At 44.4% G+C, this 20,837-nt stretch overlaps 1 protein-coding gene across 3 annotated transcripts in view; it reads left to right on the forward strand.

Annotated features, from left to right (window-relative positions):
- Positions 1-20,837, forward strand: part of tln2b (talin 2b) — a 67,816-nt gene that overhangs the window by 16,496 nt on the left and 30,483 nt on the right. For 2 of the 3 annotated variants that reach the window (XM_084017700.1, XM_084017701.1), the window contains exon 1: positions 20,187-20,259. In XM_084017700.1, the coding sequence (XP_083873826.1) occupies positions 20,231-20,259 (29 nt within the window). In that variant the 5' untranslated portion in view covers positions 20,187-20,230. Of the gene's footprint in view, positions 1-8,725; positions 8,900-8,989; positions 9,088-9,196; positions 9,327-10,002; positions 10,159-10,513; positions 10,657-16,510; positions 16,639-16,923; positions 16,988-17,133; positions 17,239-19,166; positions 19,323-19,986; positions 20,089-20,182; positions 20,260-20,837 lie in introns of those variants that run through there. The other variant, XM_084017702.1, reaches the window with a different exon arrangement.

The raw sequence follows: 20,837 nt of genomic DNA on the forward strand, positions 1-20,837 counted from the left end.
AGGAACACTTGGGCATAGTTGAGGGTTGCAAAGTGGGAGGGAGGGGTGGGTTTGACAATATATATTATCTCAGTTGTTTTTATATGTATTATATGTCTTTGTCAGATCTCAGGGGTGGAAAGTAAATCATTACATTGTATTAACTGTTGTTACTGTGATTGTTTTTTTGTAGGAGTATACTCTGAACTTCTTTTAGAAATGCAAGAATTACAAAATAGTCTACATTTATGACAAAATCAGGAGGATATATTTATGTTTCATTGAACTTTTTTATTGAATTTAAACAGCTGACATTTGTTCTTTTCTCCCATATATATATATTCCTTTATACAAACACAAATGAGTGACTTTGGGGCTACGCACGTCTTTGAAACATCCTTAAGAAAAAAGGCTTGCAGTCCGTCGGCCGGCCTCCTGCACAACAGCCTCGGCTCGTCTGAGGGAAAGTTGTTGTATACTCCTTCTCCAGCCAATTTAAACATCAGACCCTCCAGTGCTTTTAGTCCTCGCTGGGAGAAAAACAAAGCTGCAAGGAGTCACACAATGATAATGTGTTTGGAATGTACTCCCAGGTTAGCCGAATAATGGCTTTTTTCTTCTTTTTTCCCCCATTTGCTTTGGCCTGACAGTTTGTTTTCAGCTTTTATTGTTCACTCTATAGCCGTTGACCAATCGTTCATCATTTTTGGGAAGGGAACAGCTCTCTGCAAAGCCGTTTGGTTAATTGTGCGAAGGGAGAAGGTCCTTGCTTAAGTGCTTCCTCTGTGCATTCCTTGTCTGCCCGTGTTTGTACACATACGTCTTCTTCACTGCACCGCGGGGATCGGCCCGACGGTGGACGATATCACAGTTCCTCCCTCGTTCTCACAGTGCAGCGAGTTACATTATGTTTCCACGCCCAAGCTTCAACAAAGCAGTTAAGCGGAGGTGACACTTTCGCACGAAGGTATTTCATTTTTCAGACACGCGCTATCAAAGTGAATCAAAGTCACCTCCCTCGATCTCTCCTTGTGCTGAACTTTTCCATGTACTCGTGACAGGATCGCTGAGAGGCCTTCTGGGTTAAACAGGGATGGTGCAGCATAGGTATGTGCACCCATGAAGCAGGCTTTAGCTCCTTCTTTTGACCTGCTTGACCTTTAAAAGCTGACTTCGGTTGGGATCCTGAAAACACCGGCAGAGCGCGGCCGACATCCAGGTGACCCCTGGAAGCAGTCGCAGCCGCCGAACTGAGGGGGCAGAGTGGATGCGGCTTCGGCTGCTGTCCGGCCTTATATGTCCAGGAAAAGGTGGGCATGGCCGGCAGCCATGGTAACTGTGGGCAGAGCTGCTGATCTGGAAACAATGGGCCGACAACATGGCCTCTGCCTGAACCTCGTCTCCTGCAACAACACGGTTCCACTCAGCATCAACAGTGGGATTTTATAGTTACAGAGACCACTTTGATGTGGTTATACATCACCACACCGGTGAGTGGTAAATCTAATGCTCCAGCAAGCTTAATAAGAGGACTACACTAATAGGAACTCCTATTCAACCGATACGTCCGCTTAGTTAAATGTTTGGTTTTGCTTAAAGAGCCAGAACAGTGAATCCCCTCCTTTCGTGTGTGTCAGATTTCTTCCTTTACCTCATGCCGGAGGATATAAAATGCTGATAGAGCCCCTCTGTGCTCGCGCTTTGGAGAGAAGCCAGTGTATGTTCCGTTCCACTGCTCTTAATGCTGTAATCGGCATGCAAGCGGTAGTAGGCAGTCGGCTACTGAGGTAGGAGAGAGAGAGCAGCCCAGACCAGAGCTTGGAGTCACCTGACTTAGGTGGACGTGACACTTCAGGCAGAATGTACCGATGGTGGGAGCCAGAGGTGCGTTGTCTAATCCTCACAGCGCTTCATTTTCAATACTCAAGTCAGCGAAGCCTGTTTGCTTTGTGTTGTTATGCGCACACAATTCCCACATTCCACTCACCTTACCAACTGCATTGTATTTACTTGGGCCGCCATCTCATGCATTCACTCCCGTTGTTTTTCTTACGCAGTTCATTTTTCACTTTACAGACTCTCGTAAGAAAGTGACGTGTGGCTGGCAGCTCTCGCAGGCTGTTGGTTTTCATAATGACTTGTCGGGTGACAGATTGATGTCAAGATACGGAGGGTGGGTGTGACCTTTTGTTACCGTGATGCAAGGATTTCACAAGCCTTTCTCTCCATTGTGCTTACGTATTCTTGCGCTAATTATCGTCACATCTGCCGAGACTTTTTCTCAAAACTCCTTTATCTTCCTCCGCCTGTCTGTCTTCATTTGATAAAACTGCATTTCTATTATGTCATACCGAGTCGCTGGCAGACACGCGATCACGTTTTGTAGCTGAAAGGAGAAACAGAAGACTTCTTACTTAAGTCTCCCCGTTGCTTTGAGTGATGTGGCTGAAGGGCTCTTTAGACACCGTTTTTGATTTTGGTTTGATTTTGCAATCGACTGTAATCTTTTCTCTGTAGGCTGGGGATGGATGCACATCTATAGGAACAAAATACACCTGAGAGGAGGGAGAGAAAGCTGAATTCCGTGTCCAGTGTGCCAAGTGCCAAAACACTCGCTCAGCTCGGGGCTTCCTCTAAAGAAAGGTTTAGTTGAAGCTGTCCTTTGTGATTTGAATTCTGTTCCGTTTTTCTGGTAGGAAATAATATTCCGGGTGTAATTGTGGGGAAAATAAGCCTTCCACCTTGAACTGTTCAGTATTTCTTCTCTTATTATGCATAAATACAGCAATCACATACCCACATATTTTCTGTTGTGTGAGATATACATGTTGAGAAATCCACAATGTTAATCTACCCATAGTGGGTTTAATATCTGTGATGCACCCTTATTCATAAAGAAGTACACTTCACTGATACTGAGAGTATTTGATGACAACCACTGAATACATCCTAATGTTAGCTTAACACCAACCACAGAACTCTGTTCTATATAATAATTAAAGGACCATACCAGTCTTATTCTGACTTCTTGCCATTAGCAGAGATTTCCCCTGTTGTCAACATCAGTGTATGCAGTGTAAACTTCAGTAGATCTCAGCTTACCTTTTTCCAGCCAATCGTTGACCTCCCCTTCATACATTGGTTCTGCCAAGCTGTCAATCCCAACAGAGCCAAGACAGCCATTGAGCCCTAATGCTATTATGTCTGGAAAGATGGTTTCTTATTCATATTCTGTAATGTTTCATTATGAAAAGAAATGTAAACCTACAAAATATCTCACAATATCTAAAAAAAATTAAGCAATTAAGGTAAACCTTATAACCTTATATATTTGGTAAACCCTTATTTGTCTCCTGCTGTTTTCTGTTCAGCAACTATGTTTGGTAAAATCAAATTGGGGAATGCCGCAAAATTCACCACAATGAGAAAAATGCTGATGGCGTGGAGCACGTACCCAATTTAAGTACAATTGTTTTTTAACTCAAGGCATTCGATACGCTCCCATCAGAAACGCGAGTTGCATAGAGCGCAGAAACGAGGTGCGTTCAGCAACGCAAAAGCATGCAAAAGACGCTTCACTCCCTTTGAAAACCATTACAAAGTGCCACCCCAGGCTGCTCAATTGCCCATTGTAGTCGTTTTTTTTACCAAACTATTTTTTCGACTCAAATTATTTGTAACTGTTGACTCCAAGCATGTTCCCTGTTTCACATCATTACATCACTTCATCTGGCATATTATCAGTCAGAAACCAGATGTAGGGTATAGCGGACCAGAGGCCGCCCCCCTGTAAATGCTCTTAAAGAGATTTATGGTTGAAAATGTGGTTGATAATGATAATGAAATCATTGTGGGCTGAGTACTTTGTTGTTGTGGACTGATCCGCATCCATCAGTGGATGTAATGAAAGAAGAATGTTTGGCCAACATCTGCCTGAGCCACCGGTAACCATTGACCTCCCCCTTCCTGACTAGGTGGACCGCCCTACCGACTAGCTCTTTGGTTGACTGAATGCAGCTGCAGAGTGGAGCTCTCCTCTTCTAGCTGTTTCTGTCTCTGCATCTCTAAATGAGGCATGGTGCATATTGGATGACTCAGAGTTGTAAGACTTTGTTAGACTATCTAAACCAATAATTTCTTAATAGTAATGTAACTGAGCCACATTCGATGCCCCGCTTTTATAATTTTGCACCATCTAATCTTCAAGAATTTCATTTAAGAATTAATAGAATTTCTTGTAATCCGCTGCTATTGTAGGTGCATGTATAATTGAATGCCATTGCCTTTTAACAAGCAGGAAGAAACTGTTACGTTTATGGCTTCGGCTCTGGATCCCTTTTGAGATCCTTGAATCCTCGTGTTGCTAAAGGACGCTCTACTTCGCTGGATATTTTTAGCGTAAGAGGAGCTGCTCCCTCCCTCCCAATACAAGAGCAAGATTCATAATTTCTGTCAGCATCCATACCCTCAAATTGCATTACAGCGTCAGAGTGTATCGCCCCAGGAGCAACGCCTGCAGTCCAACGACCGGGTCACGGAGGCAAGGTTCATTTTTAAATGTTGCTGGAAAAAAGAAGTCAGTGTTACTGTTAGTGGCGCTAAATTTAGAGCCTGGGTGTGATGCCTTTTAAAAGAAAAAAAAAAAAATCTGGATGGACGCCCACTAACGCTCTATTAAGTGAAACAAAACCATGCGAGCCACTCATAATACAACAGCTTGTTCATAGTAATCCTGATGATTTTGCTCCATAATGCTGTACTCAGCGGGAGAAATGATACATTAATTTATTAAACGTAGTGACGAGGGTGGAGGTGAAAGCCTTTTGACTTATTAATTGTTTGAACTGCAGGTAGTCTCCGGATTTAGTTGCTGCTCTTTGCAAGGAAATGAGCACAAGGACGTCTATATAAAGAAGAGGGAACGATTAATCTGAAAATAACGTGATGAAGCACTACTATAATAAATGCATGTTTACACCCTCCACACCTTTTTTTCCAAACACGTCACTTCCTCCATCATTCTTTCTGGCTGCTTACTAAATATTTCACTTTTTGCACCGGTCTTTAATCATATTCTCCACGTGTTATTAATGTGCCAAAGGCAGGCTGACAGAGTGATCCCTCCGTGTTGCCACTTGATATTACGGCCCCCAGACTATTAAATAGATGTATAATCATTTTTGCTATACGTTGGTTGTAAATCAGGTAAGGCTCACGCTCATAATAAAAATGTATTTATGGTGATTCATTAACCTTTTCCGCGCTGTAAGGGCCCTTGATTCAGTAAATCCAAATTAGAATGCGAAGCGCCAAAAATGATCATTAAATCTAGAAAAGGCTTTCGCGTGAAGTGGAAATAACACACCTGACCTTGACACTTCTCTCCGTTGCGGACTTGAACTGAACTGGAGTTCCCGGTTTGCAGGAATATGGGATTTGAATGCACAGACGATGAAAAGAACAACCGATGTTTGCTGTTATGTGAGCCATCATGTCTCCAGAGACTCACCTGCAGGACACTGACCTTGCTTTCTGCCAAAAGGCTGATGTTGTGGGTGCGGGGTGTAAAGAGGAGAGGGAGGGAGGCGTGCTGTGGAGCTGTTTTAGCCAATTGGCATTTTCTCAACGCACACATGTTTTAATCCTGCTGTTCTCAACAGTCCTGGGAAACGCTGATGTCGGAAATACTCCCAGTCCTCCATGCGATGCCGTTGGTGTGCTACATGCTTAATTCAAACAACAATAATAGTCCACCAGGCTGGAGATAATAAGGTGTAAAGTCAGTGACGGCAGCTGCCACTAGGTTTTTCAGGCGATTTCACCTGAGCTTTAGGGTTATTTTGCGAGTTCCTCACAGCCTGTTAAAATCAAATCGTCATCCTTAACAACAATTGCGCTTGCTTGAGAGTCGATATATGTATTTATTTATGTGTGTGTGTATATATATATATATGTGGCTGCTTGCGTAAGTAAGACGAGATGTTCTGCATCCCGAATGCTGCCGAAGCAGAAAAGAGTGCACCTTGTTTGCCGGGGAATCGTTACTGTTCCTCCCCTGATCTCCGTTTAATGGGCTGACCTTGAAAAAAAATCCTGTCGCAATGTGGGGGGATGGTGTAGATCCGGCGCTTTATGAATAAGGAATTCTATGTGATATGTATTTTGTTATAATTTTGCAACCTGTTTTTCCTCACAATAGCACACATTCCTACAGTAATTGATGAGTAACGAGCACAAGTGTTTGCACCATGTCCTCTTGGAACCTGCTCTCGGATTACACAAGGCACAAAGGTGAATAGATTAAATGGCCAACAGGACCTTGACGTCTGATGTGAATTGCAGAGGGCAGTCTCGCACAGTGTGGGTCACACATACAGTACAGTAATTGCCATATGATTTTTGCATTGAATGTGTTCATAGCAGGAATGGCCGTGACATTACTATGAATGCGATTTAAAAAAAACACCATCATTGAAGCACCCCTGTACAGAATTGTTTGCATGGTGTCCTTGAAGGAATGTTATTCATTCTCATCCACACCCTGGAGGTTCATGCTGCTTTAAACGCCTTGTTCTATAAGGAGCACCGGTCCAAACAAGCCCTTCAGGCCTGGACCAACACCGTCCACCGTCTCCAGTTACCGCGTGACGGACCGTTGCCGTGATCGCAGCGCTCGTTACTCTCGGGCTCTACCGGTGGTATTACGGTCGATCATTACAGCTGCATCCTCTCCAGATGGCTCCTTCCTTCCCTGCTCTCTATTGAATTGTCTACGTTTAGAGGCCCAAGCAAGCTGCGCTTCGGCCATTTTCATGCCTTAATATTTAGAGTAGAGGCAACTAATTCAAAGCAGGGCTCTTTTGCGGACAGACTAGTGATTTTCATGGCGAGATAGTGTTTTAAAATGACATTTTCAGGTCTACGTGGTGATCCAGGACAGGTAATAAACACAGATGTGACTCAACAGTGAGCAGTTTGCCGTTGCTCCCCTCTCTCAGACGTGGATCCATCGGTGCTTTAAACCAGAGCTAACGAGGAGGCTGGCTGCATTGGAGCGCTCGCACGAGCCGCCGTAGTGAAAAAATGTGCCACGCCACTGTAAGCTCGGGGATTAGCGTTATCCTCCTGGGTTTCATCGTGAGGTTTCTGCAGCGCTCACGCTCCGAAGTGACTGATGCTACTCACAGCAAATACTACAGTGACAGTGTTGCTTTAGCAGTAGACCGATCCAATTAACACATCTTGCAGAAAAGGTGTGTGTGTGTCTATATTGTGAGCACACATGTGGCCTGTCAGTGTGTGTCATGTGTTTGTGTGCGGAAGAAAGTATCTGCGGAAGAGCCGGATGACAAAGCCTCGGCGGGGCTTCTCTGAGAGGAGAGCCCACGCGGCGCCATTCCCCCTTCTTCTCTGTGCTTGTCTTTCCCACTTTGTGTGAAGAAACACTCGGGGAGGGAGAGGGGGGACCCACGACCACGGCAGAGCCACGGTCACAGGTGGGCTGATTCACACTGAAGACGTACCTCTCGGGCTCTCTCTCTGCTCGGCTCAAACGGAGGCCGGCGTATGACCCGTGGATCCCGAGCACAAAAAACCTCTTTGTTTGAAATCGCAGCTGAGATCTGAATCACAGTCAGTGTGAATGCTTGAACTTTTGCCACCGAGAGGAATACTGAAATTAGTGTTGAAGCAGAATTCGGAACAAAGTAAAGCTGAAATGATCAGTCGATTCATTGATTAGTTAAGTGCCAGAAAGTAATCTGACGCTCTTTTGATAATTGATTCTTTTTTTATGCAAAAATAAAAGAATCCATTTCTTCCAGTGTCTCAAATGTGTTCTCAAATTTGCTGGGTCTCTCATCTTCTATGATATTTATATTGATATGTTGGAAAAAAATCTGATGTTTTATGGACCAAAGGATTATTCAATTAAGGTAGAAAATATTCAGATTGTGAGTAAATTCAATGATGATGAAAATGATCGTTACTTGGGAATCTATGCTGATACACCCATCCTCTTCAAAGGAGAGTTGGCTTCGCAAAAAATCCAATAACCAGATTTTCGGTCTATAATGCGGTTAAGAATGAAGCAGAGAGCCCTCCGAGTATAGATGGCCCTATTTATCATGTTCATCCCGCTTCCTGTTGAAGCCAAGGTCAAGGAGGAGGAGAATCGCTCTGCAGTATCCGTCTCCTTCCTTTCTTGCGCACACGAGTCTCAGAATATCCGAATTGATTCGCCCTAATTGCAGCATGTGACAAAACACCCAGTGAGTCTGCTTCTGTGGGAGAGAGCGAGTCAGGAGGAGGAGAGCCGATAATGATGCTGGTGGTGGAATGTCACTTTCTGTGTTTTGACTCGGCTCCTCTTACTGCTGATGATGAGGGAGATTTTGCACAAATCTTTTTTTGTTGCTCCTGAAAGGTTAAGTCGCTTGCCTTGGATCACCAAATTTGACACAGCAATCAGGAAGAAGTCCCCCACCCTTGTGCACTGAACCCTTTAGTATAAGCAAGACCAGCAGGGAAGAATGAGGAGCTGCTGAGACAGGGGGTGTGGCTTAACAAACAATTTCACAGGTCAAAATGTCACCGGGGAGATAATTGGGGTGATTTGTTCTGTGCCGTGTTCTGCATGGGAGCCTTCCTCTTCACACTTATCAAGCAGGAATCTTTTTTACAAGAGCATATATTTTTACAACCATGAATAATAAAACATGGACATTCCTGCTTGGGGATTTTCCAGGTGTGTCGGTTGGTGAGGCCATTCTACTGCTCACCAAGATGGTGGCTCTGTCGCTGAAGATCTGCGTGCGCCAGTGCAACGTGGTGAAGACGATGCAGTTTGAGCCGTCCACGCCCGTGTACGACGCCTGCAGGATCATCAGAGAGCGGGTCCCAGAAGCCCAGACGGGACAAGGTTGGTGGAGGACTCGGGTTGGGGGATGGGGGGGGATGTGATTTACATAATCAAATAATTCACATTCACATGTTTGACTTTGTGTTCCAGCGTCGGATTACGGCCTCTTCCTGTCTGACGATGATCCCCGGAAAGGAATCTGGCTGGAGTCTGGAAGAACCCTGGATTACTACATGCTGAGGAATGGAGTAAGATTTAAGTCACATAGTTCTGGGTGGAGAAATGTCGGAGTCGCTTGTCATCTCTTAAAGCCATTTCCATATCCTGGAAGGTAACTGAGGTATTTATGCATCTCAGGACGTTTTGGAGTACAAGAAGAAACAAAGGCCGCAAAAGATCAAAATGCTGGACGGCGCCGTTAAAACCATCATGGTGGACGACTCGAAAACGGTCGGGGAGCTGCTCGTCACCATATGCAGCAGAATAGGTGAGCCATCACTGATGATACAAACCTCGCCGAGCCGTCGTCCGAAGCTTGAATTATTCACCTGCTTTATTTTTAGTCCAAGTCATACCACTTGACTCCATACTGAGCTGCATTCTATTTCCCCGGCGTTACATGCTGTTGAATTCATATTTCAGCAGCCGCGTTTGTTAAGTACTTGAGCATTCGTGTATGCTTGATAAAGTCCTAATTAGGTTTTTGTTCGGAGCATGTGAGCACGATTTATCAGGCTAAAAAAAAACTGTTTGCTTCTAATAAAATGCTGAAGTGTTCTTCGCGAGGGGCCCCAGGAACGTGCCACCCTCGCCTGTCACAGAGGCGTTCCCTAAGCTGTGTATTTCAATTACAGCGGGCTGCCATCATGCTCAATGGGGTGACGGAAAGAGGGACGTGTGCCTGGCAGATAGCTTTATTGGAAAATGTTTGTTTAGAGTAGGTCTCTCTGCTTGGCTTCTCCTCCTCCTCCTCGGCTCCCATTTGAGTTCTCTGGCTCCGTACCAGCTTCCCTTCACTTCGGCTCTAAAGCCGAGAGAAAGGAAAGATAAAAACAAGAGAGAATTCCAGAGGCACTTTTCTCTCTATCATGCCGCTGTTCATCGTCTCCTCCTCTAAGAATCCCCCGGATAAACTTGCGCCACTTTTGTTTTGTTTTTTTCAGGAATCACCAACTATGAGGAGTACTCCCTCATCCAAGAGGTGGTGGAGGACAAGAAGGAGGATGGGCTGGGAACGCTGAAGAAAGACAGGACGCTGCAGCAGCGAGACGAGAGGAAGATGGAAAAGCTCAAAGCCAAACTCCACACCGATGATGACTGTGAGTGGGAGCTGGAGATATCTCGGTGGCTTTTCTACGCCCGTTTTCTCTTATTTTCCCGCATTCGTGAATCGGACGTCATCCGGACGTGTGCTTTATCACTCAAGTTTCATTTATTGCATGGGCATATCAAAGTTTAATGAAATTACAACTATTATCTTTTGCCCAGAGGAAACCAATTACATTTGGAAACATGTGACCCTATAAATCACCCTTCAGCTAAAACTTCGCTAAAGTTAACTGTTGAAGATTTTCCCGTCTCCCATTCATTTGGTTGAGTTTCCTCTAGTAGCGTCTTCGTAAAGTCGATGGTATCGGCACGTGTGGTGACGGAGTGTGTGTTTGGGTTGGGCAGTGAACTGGCTGGACCACAGCAGGACCTTCAGAGAGCAGGGGGTGGAGGAGAGCGAGACTCTGCTGCTCAGGCGCAAGTTCTTCTACTCGGACCAGAACGTGGACTCGCGGGACCCCGTCCAGCTAAACCTGCTCTACGTTCAGGTAAAAACCAGAACACGCGACTTTATGCTCATGCACACCCCCTACAGACGTTTCTGTGCTGTTGCAGCCCACGCAGCATTTCTATTTTATTTGTGTGTGTGTGTGGCTGTAATTACGGTCAATAACTATGATAACTATGTTGTTGTTGTTGGACGGGACAATGTGGGAGGCTCAGATGTGGCCCAGGGCGTTCGTACAGTGGCACAGCAGTGGAAGCCAGAGCTTCTGTTCAGATAGATTACCATCACATTTGACTTTTACATAGGTTTCCATTGAGCAACACCAGTTGTTGGGCTCGAAATTTCACCTTGAGCATCTTTTCCAACAGACTGTATAATGATTAATTCTTATTGGATGCATGACTCAGTGGAATGGTTTTCATGTTTGAAAAGCCAAAGTTTTGGAAACGTAATCTACTAAACGTTTACCTTTACTTCCATTAAAATCTTTGCAGTGAGAAATGAGCTATTTGTTTGCTGAAATATTCATTTTATCACCATAAAATTAGTTTTTTCCCTTTTATGTAGCTTTAAGGTTGAATAATCAGCTTAATCCAAGCTTATTTCAGCTCTTAGACTCGCAATGCTTCAAATGAAACATTCAAACTCTGTTTTTTATTCATTCCTTTAAATGGCAACGATTCTAGATGTTGTGTGTATTTCCCCAATATTCAGCCGGGCATATTAAGGTATCATTGGAGACTTCAGTATCCCCACTGCAGCGTATATCCATCCGGTCGGTTCTACTAGTTTTTTAATCTGAGAGAACCCTGCTGGCACCGCCGGGTTCCTTCAGTCAGTCAGCTGAGTCCGGTATCACACTAGTCAGGATTTTGCTCACTGCACACTTTACTGCATGCACATGAATCCGTCCTGGAGACAGCAGGGTGTGGAGTCTCCAAACACACACACACACACACACACACACACACACACACACACACACACACACACACACACACACACACACACACACACAGACGTGGATGCAACATTGTTAATACCTAACAATAAGATTGTTACTTGCACTCACACACAAATCTCAAAAACAGCACTCATATATACACAATGTCAGCCCTGTGATAGACTGGCGACCTGTCTAGGGTGTACCCTGCCTTCACCCAATGACAGCTGGGATCGGCTCCAGCCCCCCGCGACCCTGAATACAGGATAAGCAGTAGACGATGGATGTATATGTATATATATATATATATATATATGTATACATCCCGTCTGAAATGTGTAGTTGTTGGAGTTTGACTCTCTTCATCTTTTCCATCCCTGCTGCGTTAACTGAACGTGTTCGTAAATCGCATCCCGCCACCCACGATCCCTGCCTGCTGCTGCTGCACTCCTCTCTTCTATCTGTCTCTTCCTGTTTTTTGCCTCTGTTTTTCTTGCCCTCCGTTTCCTTCCCTTCCAGTTCGCCTGTCTCCTCTCTCTCTCTCTCTCTCCCTCTCTCTCCCCATCTCCCACACATTCTGACATAATCGCACACATCCCCACCCTGTTACCCTGGCACACATCACAGCGCAGCGCATATCATGCTCTCCCTTCAACACCGACTCATATTTCCTTTCACAATAACAACCCCGCCCCTTGCCCCCGCCTCCTTTTTTTTGCCTCTCCGTTACCCTTCCCCATCTGTCTCACCCTCTAGGTCTCTCTCTCTCTCTCTGACACTCACTCGGATTGTTAGACGGCCAGATCACAGAGATTCTTCACATGGCGATGGCTCTAATTTGTCACTCTGTTAAAAAGGCCAGACAGAGCCAGGAGAGGGAAGCGACCCCAGGCTCTTCTTCCACTTCTTGATTCTTTTAACACAGCTTCCATTTTCCTCTTACTTCATCATTCACAATTCCCACATTTCTCAGAAACTCAACAGGATGGAGTAATTGAATTCAGATTGTGCGTATGATGACATTATTGCTATAATTTCTTTGAGAGAGCATCCCTGTGAATCAGCGATGATGTCAAATGTTTATTAATGATTTAAAGCGATTTCAAAACCCACACACACACACACACACACACACACACACAGAGGCATAATGGAAGCTCTGCCAGTAACAGACTAATCTCCTTTACTACTCGGCCACTCCCTTTTTGTCATGTATTCTTGCTAAGACCAGGATAAACCTCCGTAGCCAAAGCATCCCCCTGTGTGTCCTGTGTGTACTTTTACTCACTTTAGGTGATTCTGTTATTATCATACTACATTTGAACCACGAGACAATGTGCTCCAAAGCAGAAACAGATGAAGAATTTGCCTTCAAAATAATATACGAGCATTTATGCTTTATTGAAAAAAGGAAGAGAGCAAATAAAGAAATAAAAGGTTAGATTTGAACCAAGGCCAGTTCATGTGAGATGCTATAGCTAAGCGAGCCCCCAAATCATCTTTTCATTTAGGATTTGTCTTCAGAATGAAACTGTGTTGTCTAGGTCCTAAAACTCTTTAAGCTATCATATGTAATCCTTCAAAACAGTTTCAAATAATCCCTCTCAATCATCACGAATGAGCGACTATACAAGTGTGTGGCGTCTGCATCTGCAGAGACCCTGTCCTCTGCATCTCTTTTGCTGTGTTCGGGACTCGAACCCCCAGCCAATAAGCAGGGTGTGCAGCCTGTTCTCATTCCCGGGTCAAACACTGTGTTATGCCCTTCAGCGTACCGAGGCTGAGTGACTCACACGCCTGACAGAGAAAGCAAAGCGTGCTTTGGGCTGCATTTGTTAAAAATCCAGAAGCCCGCCCTGTGAGGAGGTGTGGAAGTGTTTATTTGTGCTTTAGAACATGACAAACGCTTCTAATTCACTAACGCCGGCCCCTCTATTCATTCACTCTCTTGCTCGCTTGACCGCTGCTGTTCTCCCTGTCATCGGGACCATGTTTTCTACCTTTTAAATATTCCTTTACTAACTGACTTAGCATCCTGGTCGAGCTCCGTGTGCATTTAGCGGCTTTACTGTATCCCTATGTCAGCATTTATTTTTAAGGCCGCGTTACACTCTGCACGCTCCGCTGGGCCACGATGGACCGGTTGACCTCGGCGTTGTAGCCTCAGGCTGTATGTGTCACAGCTTCTGATGTCTTGTGCTTCAATTCCACTCATGCAGCTCGATTAAAATGTCCTAAAACCGGCGCCCGTATCACTTGCTATATCCGCTCTGAGAACAGTCCAGGTCTGCCCTCGCTGTCCTGGTAGAAATAATCTGGTGGTTTTAACCAGATAGAGAAGCATGCACCTGTTAGCCACTTATTCTGGTGTTTGTGAAATGAAGTAAACGTGCCAATGCCAAGCTGAATAATATAATACTTAGAGGTGTAACGATTCATTCGATTAATCGATGAATCGATTGTCAGTCCTATAGATTCTACTAACTCGATCTGCTACAATAAATAAATAGAATTAATCATTTTGGCTTCACCAATAATCGATATAAATGCATTTAATCGGATGAATCGTGATTCTTACTTATGATTAATGTTTTAATAAATTTAAGACACTCTCTCCCCTGCCAGCATGTAGTCTATTGAATAATGTTCAAAATAACTGAGCAATGTTTAATACATTTTTGTATTCAGCATAAAATATTATGCAGGACTACTTTTTTCTAGAATAAATATGTTATTTTTCACCTTTCAGAAGAATACAGATAGTCTCACTCGCATTATTGCATGTTTATTTAATGGATATAGAATTTTCGTTACAAGTTACTGAATCAAATCGAATCGTTACAACAACAAAAAAATCGTCCTTGAATCGAATCGCTGTGAAGCCAAAGATTCACACCCCTAATAATACTGTATTTAGAATCTTAGCCTGGTTTTCATTATAAGGAGCATATGATCCAAACGCTCCACATGTGTCCTGTTTGCATGGAGTGATTGGCCTCAGCTGTTTCATTCATGCTGGCTCATTCACAGCTGTGCGGCGATCACCTGACAAGCAACTTCAAGTTGTATCCAGCAGGTGTGCAGCGCTGCCGTCCTAACCCGACGCTGCTCACTTTACTGTACCAACGCTGTCTCCCCTCGCATACCTAAGCATTTGCTAAAAAATGAGCAGTGATGTAAATGAGATATGACGTTCATGTGGAGCATTAACACGCTTGTTATTTAACCTGCGTGTAGACATAAGTCTAACAGACTAGTATTTCTGATGCTGATCGTCTGTGACGGACACAAACATTTAGAATGAACCCACTTTGGTTTCTGGCTGCCTGACCGCTGTTGCATTCACCACTCGGCTGGAGATTGCCTCCCATATCGTTTTGCCCTGTAATGGAAGATGACGGCAACAAGCGATAAAATGTATCCTTTGCATTACTGGTGTTATATTTATATTCATATATATGCAAACAGTATCCTTGTTCCTATCAGTGCTCCACCTAGCACATCTGGGTTTCCCAAAACCAGGAAACGTGTGACCTAGTTTATGAAATCATATTTAAATATGCAAATGCATTACCAGGATACTCCAAAAGCATGATGTGCATGTTACACGTTGGTTTCTGCTCAACTGAGTGGATCAAGGTTACTGTGACCTCACATTCGTCCCATTCTCATAATGAAATATCTCAAAACTTGGAATCCGGGATGAACTGGTTAGAATGTGCAGTAAAAGTCACTGTGACCTTACAAAACATGTGTTTAGCTCAAGAATTCAATTTAATACAAATGTCTAATAGTATAAAATGATGTGGTGATGACATTTTTTGGACAGGCGTGGGTGTAAACTGCACCGTTACTGGCAGGCGGAGGCATGAAACCGTGAGGCGGCAACTCTACTTTCTAAATGATCTGGGCCCTTTTTAATAATCCGTGCAAAGCGTCATCATTTAATGTAAAATGTTCCATTTACTATTTCCTGTGGCGTCGTGCATCACAGCAACGCCGCCTCGTGTGTACCGGAGTGAATGCTATGTGTTAGGTCTAATTTTAGAGCGTCTTCTTGTGTTCAGTGAGAGCTTACTGTATGTACTCCGTTGTGAATTGCACCGGGGGAAGGACTTGATTGTGAGTGGAGGAGATTGTTGTCCTCATTACAGCAGTAAGCTGCCGCTTAGTTTCCCAGTGATGTAATGGGACATAAGATTGAGTTGAGTCCACGCTGTGGCGCTGATATGCTAATGCTAAACATAAAAAATCACTTCCTCGCTGGCGGCGAGGCCTCTCGGCTTTTGGAGCCGCTCGTTTCGCAGCAGAGAACCGGAGAAGGGGGAGTGAGAGCAGAGCCGACTGCTCCCCGGAGACAACGCCACACACTTGACAACCATTTGAAAGATGTCAACAAAAGCGTCTCCCTTTCCGTCTACCTAAATGTGAAGATAATGTCGACAGCCTGACTGGAAAAAAAACATAAGTCATGTCCACACAGATGCAGAGCTTCCTCTCCTTTCTTTTCTCTTCTGCCTCGGCGGAAAAAAAACCCCCAAAACACAGTCATTATATCCGAACAACATATTAAAGGGCATTCTGTAATGCGGATGGGATATTGTGAAAAACTGATGCATGTCTGTAATGTGTTTTCCCCTTTTAATAACACTTAATGGGCCGTGATGAGAAATAGTTGGTGCTGTTACATTTGAAAGCCGGCTTTTATTGTAACAAACAAATCGTGTTTGGCTCCCCTGTGTGGATGAGTCTCCGTCGTGAAATACACTTAGTCACTCACTTAGACGACACCTCGCTGCAGCCACGGCGCATTTAAAAGACATGCTCATAATGGAGCTCTGTTGGGTGAATTTGGGATAATTCTCTCGCCTTTTTTGCGGTGCCATCCCTTTCCTGGATGTGTGTCCCTCTCCCTAACTCCCCTCTCCCTATCTAATCATGTCTTCTTCAGGCTCGGGATGATATATTGAACGGATCGCACCCCGTCTCTTTCGATAAAGCCTGCGAGTTCGCAGGCATCCAGGCTCAGATCCAGTTCGGACCCCACGTGGAGCACAAACACAAGCCCGGATTCCTGGAGTAAGTTTCCCCTTCGTTTATCACAGAGATGATTAACGCCAACATTCACAATAACTGTACAATAACATGTCAATTTCATCGGTTATTTCCTGCTCCAGTGCAGGCCGTTGCTTCATGGGATTTCCTCTAGTGGAAAGCTCAGGGGTGATGTCAGCTGTTACAACTGTTTAATGATATGTAGGCAGCAGGGCAAGAATGACCTCATACGTAGTGGTATGTTAACAGAAAAGGAAATGCCTGTAGCTCAAACAAGTAACCGTTTAAAAATGTCATTTATCTCCGCAGCCTGAAGGAGTTCCTACCCAAAGAGTACATCAAGCAGAGAGGGTCGGAGAAGAAAATATTCCAAGTATGTGCATAATTTAAAAAGAGAATAAAAAGGGTTTGAATCGCCTTATGGGAATAATAGTAATTTGCATAATTAAAATGACACGTAAAATATCTTACAATCAGTCCATTGGGGAGGTGCAGATGTGACTTCTGTTGTTTGTCCAGGACCATAAAAACTGTGGCGAGATGACGGAGATCGAAGCAAAAGTGAAGTATGTGAAGCTCGCCAGGTCCCTGCTGACATATGGAGTGTCCTTCTTCCTGGTGAAGGTAAGAGCTAACGCTTTACCCCAGTGGAAAGGTCATTGGATCCATAAACACAATATGCTCACATTACCACAAAAAATATCGCCCATTAAATGATAATTACAACTTACTAACTTACTCTTTATCGGCATTTTATCGTACAAGTTTATTGTATGAGATCTTGAAGCGTAGAAACGAAGGAGAAGGACTTCCTGGTTCAGCTCTGACCTAACATTTTTGCCTCCATAGAAAAGTAGCAGATAAATGGTCGGCTTGTTAACAAGCGTGGTCACTCGCGTTCCTTGCCTCGTTAGCTTTGTTGCAGCAATGTGCCACAGTTGCAGATCTCAGTAGTTACCTCCACATAACACACACAAACAAGGGCCACAGATACAAGAGATGTCCCTTCAGTAATTACTGAGCACTATCAATGTAATACATCTGCTTAGAGAAAAACAGCCGCATGACGCCTGGGTACAAACAAATGAGCACCGGTTGTGATTCTTAAGCCGCTCTGATATGCCCTGTGCTGTCAAACAGGTACGGGAAGCTTCTTGAAAGCACCACAAAACCCCGTTATCACGATCAATCACAAGCTGTGCATTTGCAGTTCAGCCACACTCTCGCTGCCCGCTGAGAAAAACTTACGACAATAGCAATTCTCCTCTGTTCTGCTTTGGCGAACGCAAAAAGTGGAATGGAAGCGCAGCATGCTAATGGGATGAAGACGCACCAGCAGGTATTAGAAAAGCTCTCAGCAGCATCAACAGCCCATTTGGTTTCAGACTCGCAGGAAAGAGGGGAAAGGAGGAAGTTTGTTGTCGTCTGGGGGACTTAATGGACGATAAATGGAATGTTTGGCCCCCGTAACTGCGGAGCTTCGTGTGCGTCGACATGGACGAGGACCGTCTGCATTCGATGAGCGGATGGAGTGATGGAGATTTCAAGACTTCGTTGAATAATTCACTCCAGCTGGACTCTTCTCTTGAAAGCAAAAAGCAGAGACCTGGCTTTGTACGAGCACATCTGAGGGTTTATTGCAAACCTCCATTTCTCATCTGCCAGCCTTCAATCAATGCGGGTTCTAGGCTTGAAAGCCCTCGATTGCTGCAAGCTTCACAGATACGACACAAACGCCGGACGCGGGCATTGAATGAGTCTGCGTGCTTGCGTTTGCTGCAGCCATGAATGCAGGTGTGTACACTATAGAGCCTCCCACTTCTATTGTGATTTCTATCCCAAGCAATAATCAAGGTCAAACCATTTAAAATGATATAATACCTTAGCTACCCACTTCAGATTAGAAAATCAAACTTCCTGCTTGATAATTATGACGTTCAAGTGAAGTGACCTAAAACAATGGAAGTTTTTAATAAACCCCGGCACGAAGATATCGTGAACCCCGAGATAATATTATCTGTCCTTGTGTTCAAGAGCCCTGGACCTAGAAGCTGCTCCACTTAATGGCCTTGCTACTCTCAGAGCTCTCAGGGTTAAAAAACAATAGCCTGGACACATAAAATGTAGGTATTGTGAACAAACTGCTAATTTCTGTGTTGCCCTCTGCACCCCTGGAGGGGAGCCAAGTGTAGGCTCAGTCTCTGAAGTGAGCGGTAATAGATTTCCAGTGGGCCGAGAGTGGAGGACACCGGCTCTTCTCAGGAAGAGAGAGCCGGTGGATGCACCATGCTGCTGTGACTAAACCCTGTGGAGACCCTGCTCAATAAAGCAGCCGTTAAACAAGGCTGAACTCTGCTGGGTCAGTTCACAGCTGCCCTTCTCCTCCTACAACTCAGGCTCTAAGCCACAGACGAGAGTGAGTGTATTAGAAGCGCACAAACAGAATGGAACAACGTTGTTGTTTTTTTGGTTTTCGCACCTTGAATGAATCATCTGCGTAGGCGTTTCAGCACCTACGTACACACACAGTCTAACGTTCTCCTATCCAACAGGAAAAGATGAAGGGTAAAAATAAGCTGGTCCCGCGGCTGCTGGGGATAACCAAAGAGTCAGTGATGCGAGTGGAAGAGAAGACGAAGGAGATGGTGCAGGAGTGGCCTCTGACAACAGTCAAGAGATGGGCTGCCTCCCCCAAGAGCTTCACCCTGGTACCGTGTAACGCTCCACATCACGTCCTCCGCATTGACTCACAGAGGCTGTTATTCACTCCTTAGCCTATGCACATAATCAGTTATTCTGTGAACACCCTGGTTTACACCGCTCTGCGTCACACATTCAATCTTTCCCCCCCGACCCGGTTTTTCATTTCCCAATACAAACAGCATCCTAAAAAAAACCTCTCAGACTCCAATATGGAAGGTTTTCAGCATGCTAGCCAGCTATCTCATCCGAGTTGACAATAGATGCAGAGGGAGGGATGTGCAGAATTTAGATGTATTATTCATCTGAAAGCTTTTTTCCAATTTTCTTTTTCTTTTTTTTTATATATATACTGGCTGTTGGCAACAATACTGTCTGTTTTTCTCCCATATTGGAAAGGAGCACTCCATTTAAAGATTAATAGATTATGCAAATAAAAAAACACCCTAAGGTATATTTGCCAACACTGATTTAAACAAAAAAAAAAAAATCGCCCTTTGAGTTTCTGTGGAATGTTTTGAAGTGAGTTCACTAAATGTCATTTTTTTAATCAGGTCTTTTGGAGAAATAGGATGCACTTTAAAAGCTTATTAAGTAAAGAATATTGCAACAATACCAGATAGATGTTAATACACTGCCCTGAATCTCTGCTGTCTTAAATACATTACAAAGGACTTCGGGGAATACCAGGAGAGTTACTACTCCGTCCAGACTACAGAGGGAGAGCAGATATCCCAACTTATTGCTGGATACATTGACATCATTCTTAAGAAGGCAAGTGATTAAAAAAATATCATTCAAACGAATACAACGTACATCTCACGCTGCACGTTGTTGACTGGGATGTCTGCCGCCCGTCTTTCCACAGAAGCAGAGCAAGGATCGGTTTGGCCTTGAGGGAGATGAGGAATCCACCATGCTGGAGGAGTCGGTGTCCCCTAAGAAGTGAGCAGCGCTCGTCTTATTGTCTGCCGCGGGAGAACGTTGACCGTTCTGATTCAGCGGACACAGTCTAGTTATTCTTCATGAATATAAACCTGTTTAATTGTGCGTGTAATTACATTCCTGACGGCACGGCACGGTATCCCCCACGAGAGGTGACGTGGAGAATTAAACACAAAAACAGCGGTTTGAATTTAAAAATAACACTCATCCCATTCCTCGATATTCCAGAACTTTATTTGCTAAATTGCGTCCTTGTTAGTTTTTTTTGGTTTGTGTGGACCTAAACTGGAAAAAAAACGGCCTCGGGGTGAGGACGCAAAAATGATCTTCTTAGTTCACAAAAGAAAGCTGCATCATTGAGCAGTTAAGATATCACACAGGTTAAGATATCATCTTGTTGGAAGGCGTTTTATTCATTAATTCTTTCATCTCCCAGTCGGGAGCCACCTCTCTCCTCATTTCCCTGTGTAGCTGAGTAACCGATGGAAGTAAAGGGAACGCCGTTGGACCGTTTATCACACGGAGCTTGAAAACGCGTTGTCACGGGAGATCCTCTTGGTGGAACTGCTCTCTGGCAG

This window comes from Eutrigla gurnardus (genome assembly GCF_963514095.1).
Source record: "Eutrigla gurnardus genome assembly, chromosome: 9".
Classification (NCBI taxonomy): Eukaryota; Metazoa; Chordata; class Actinopteri; order Perciformes; family Triglidae; genus Eutrigla; species Eutrigla gurnardus.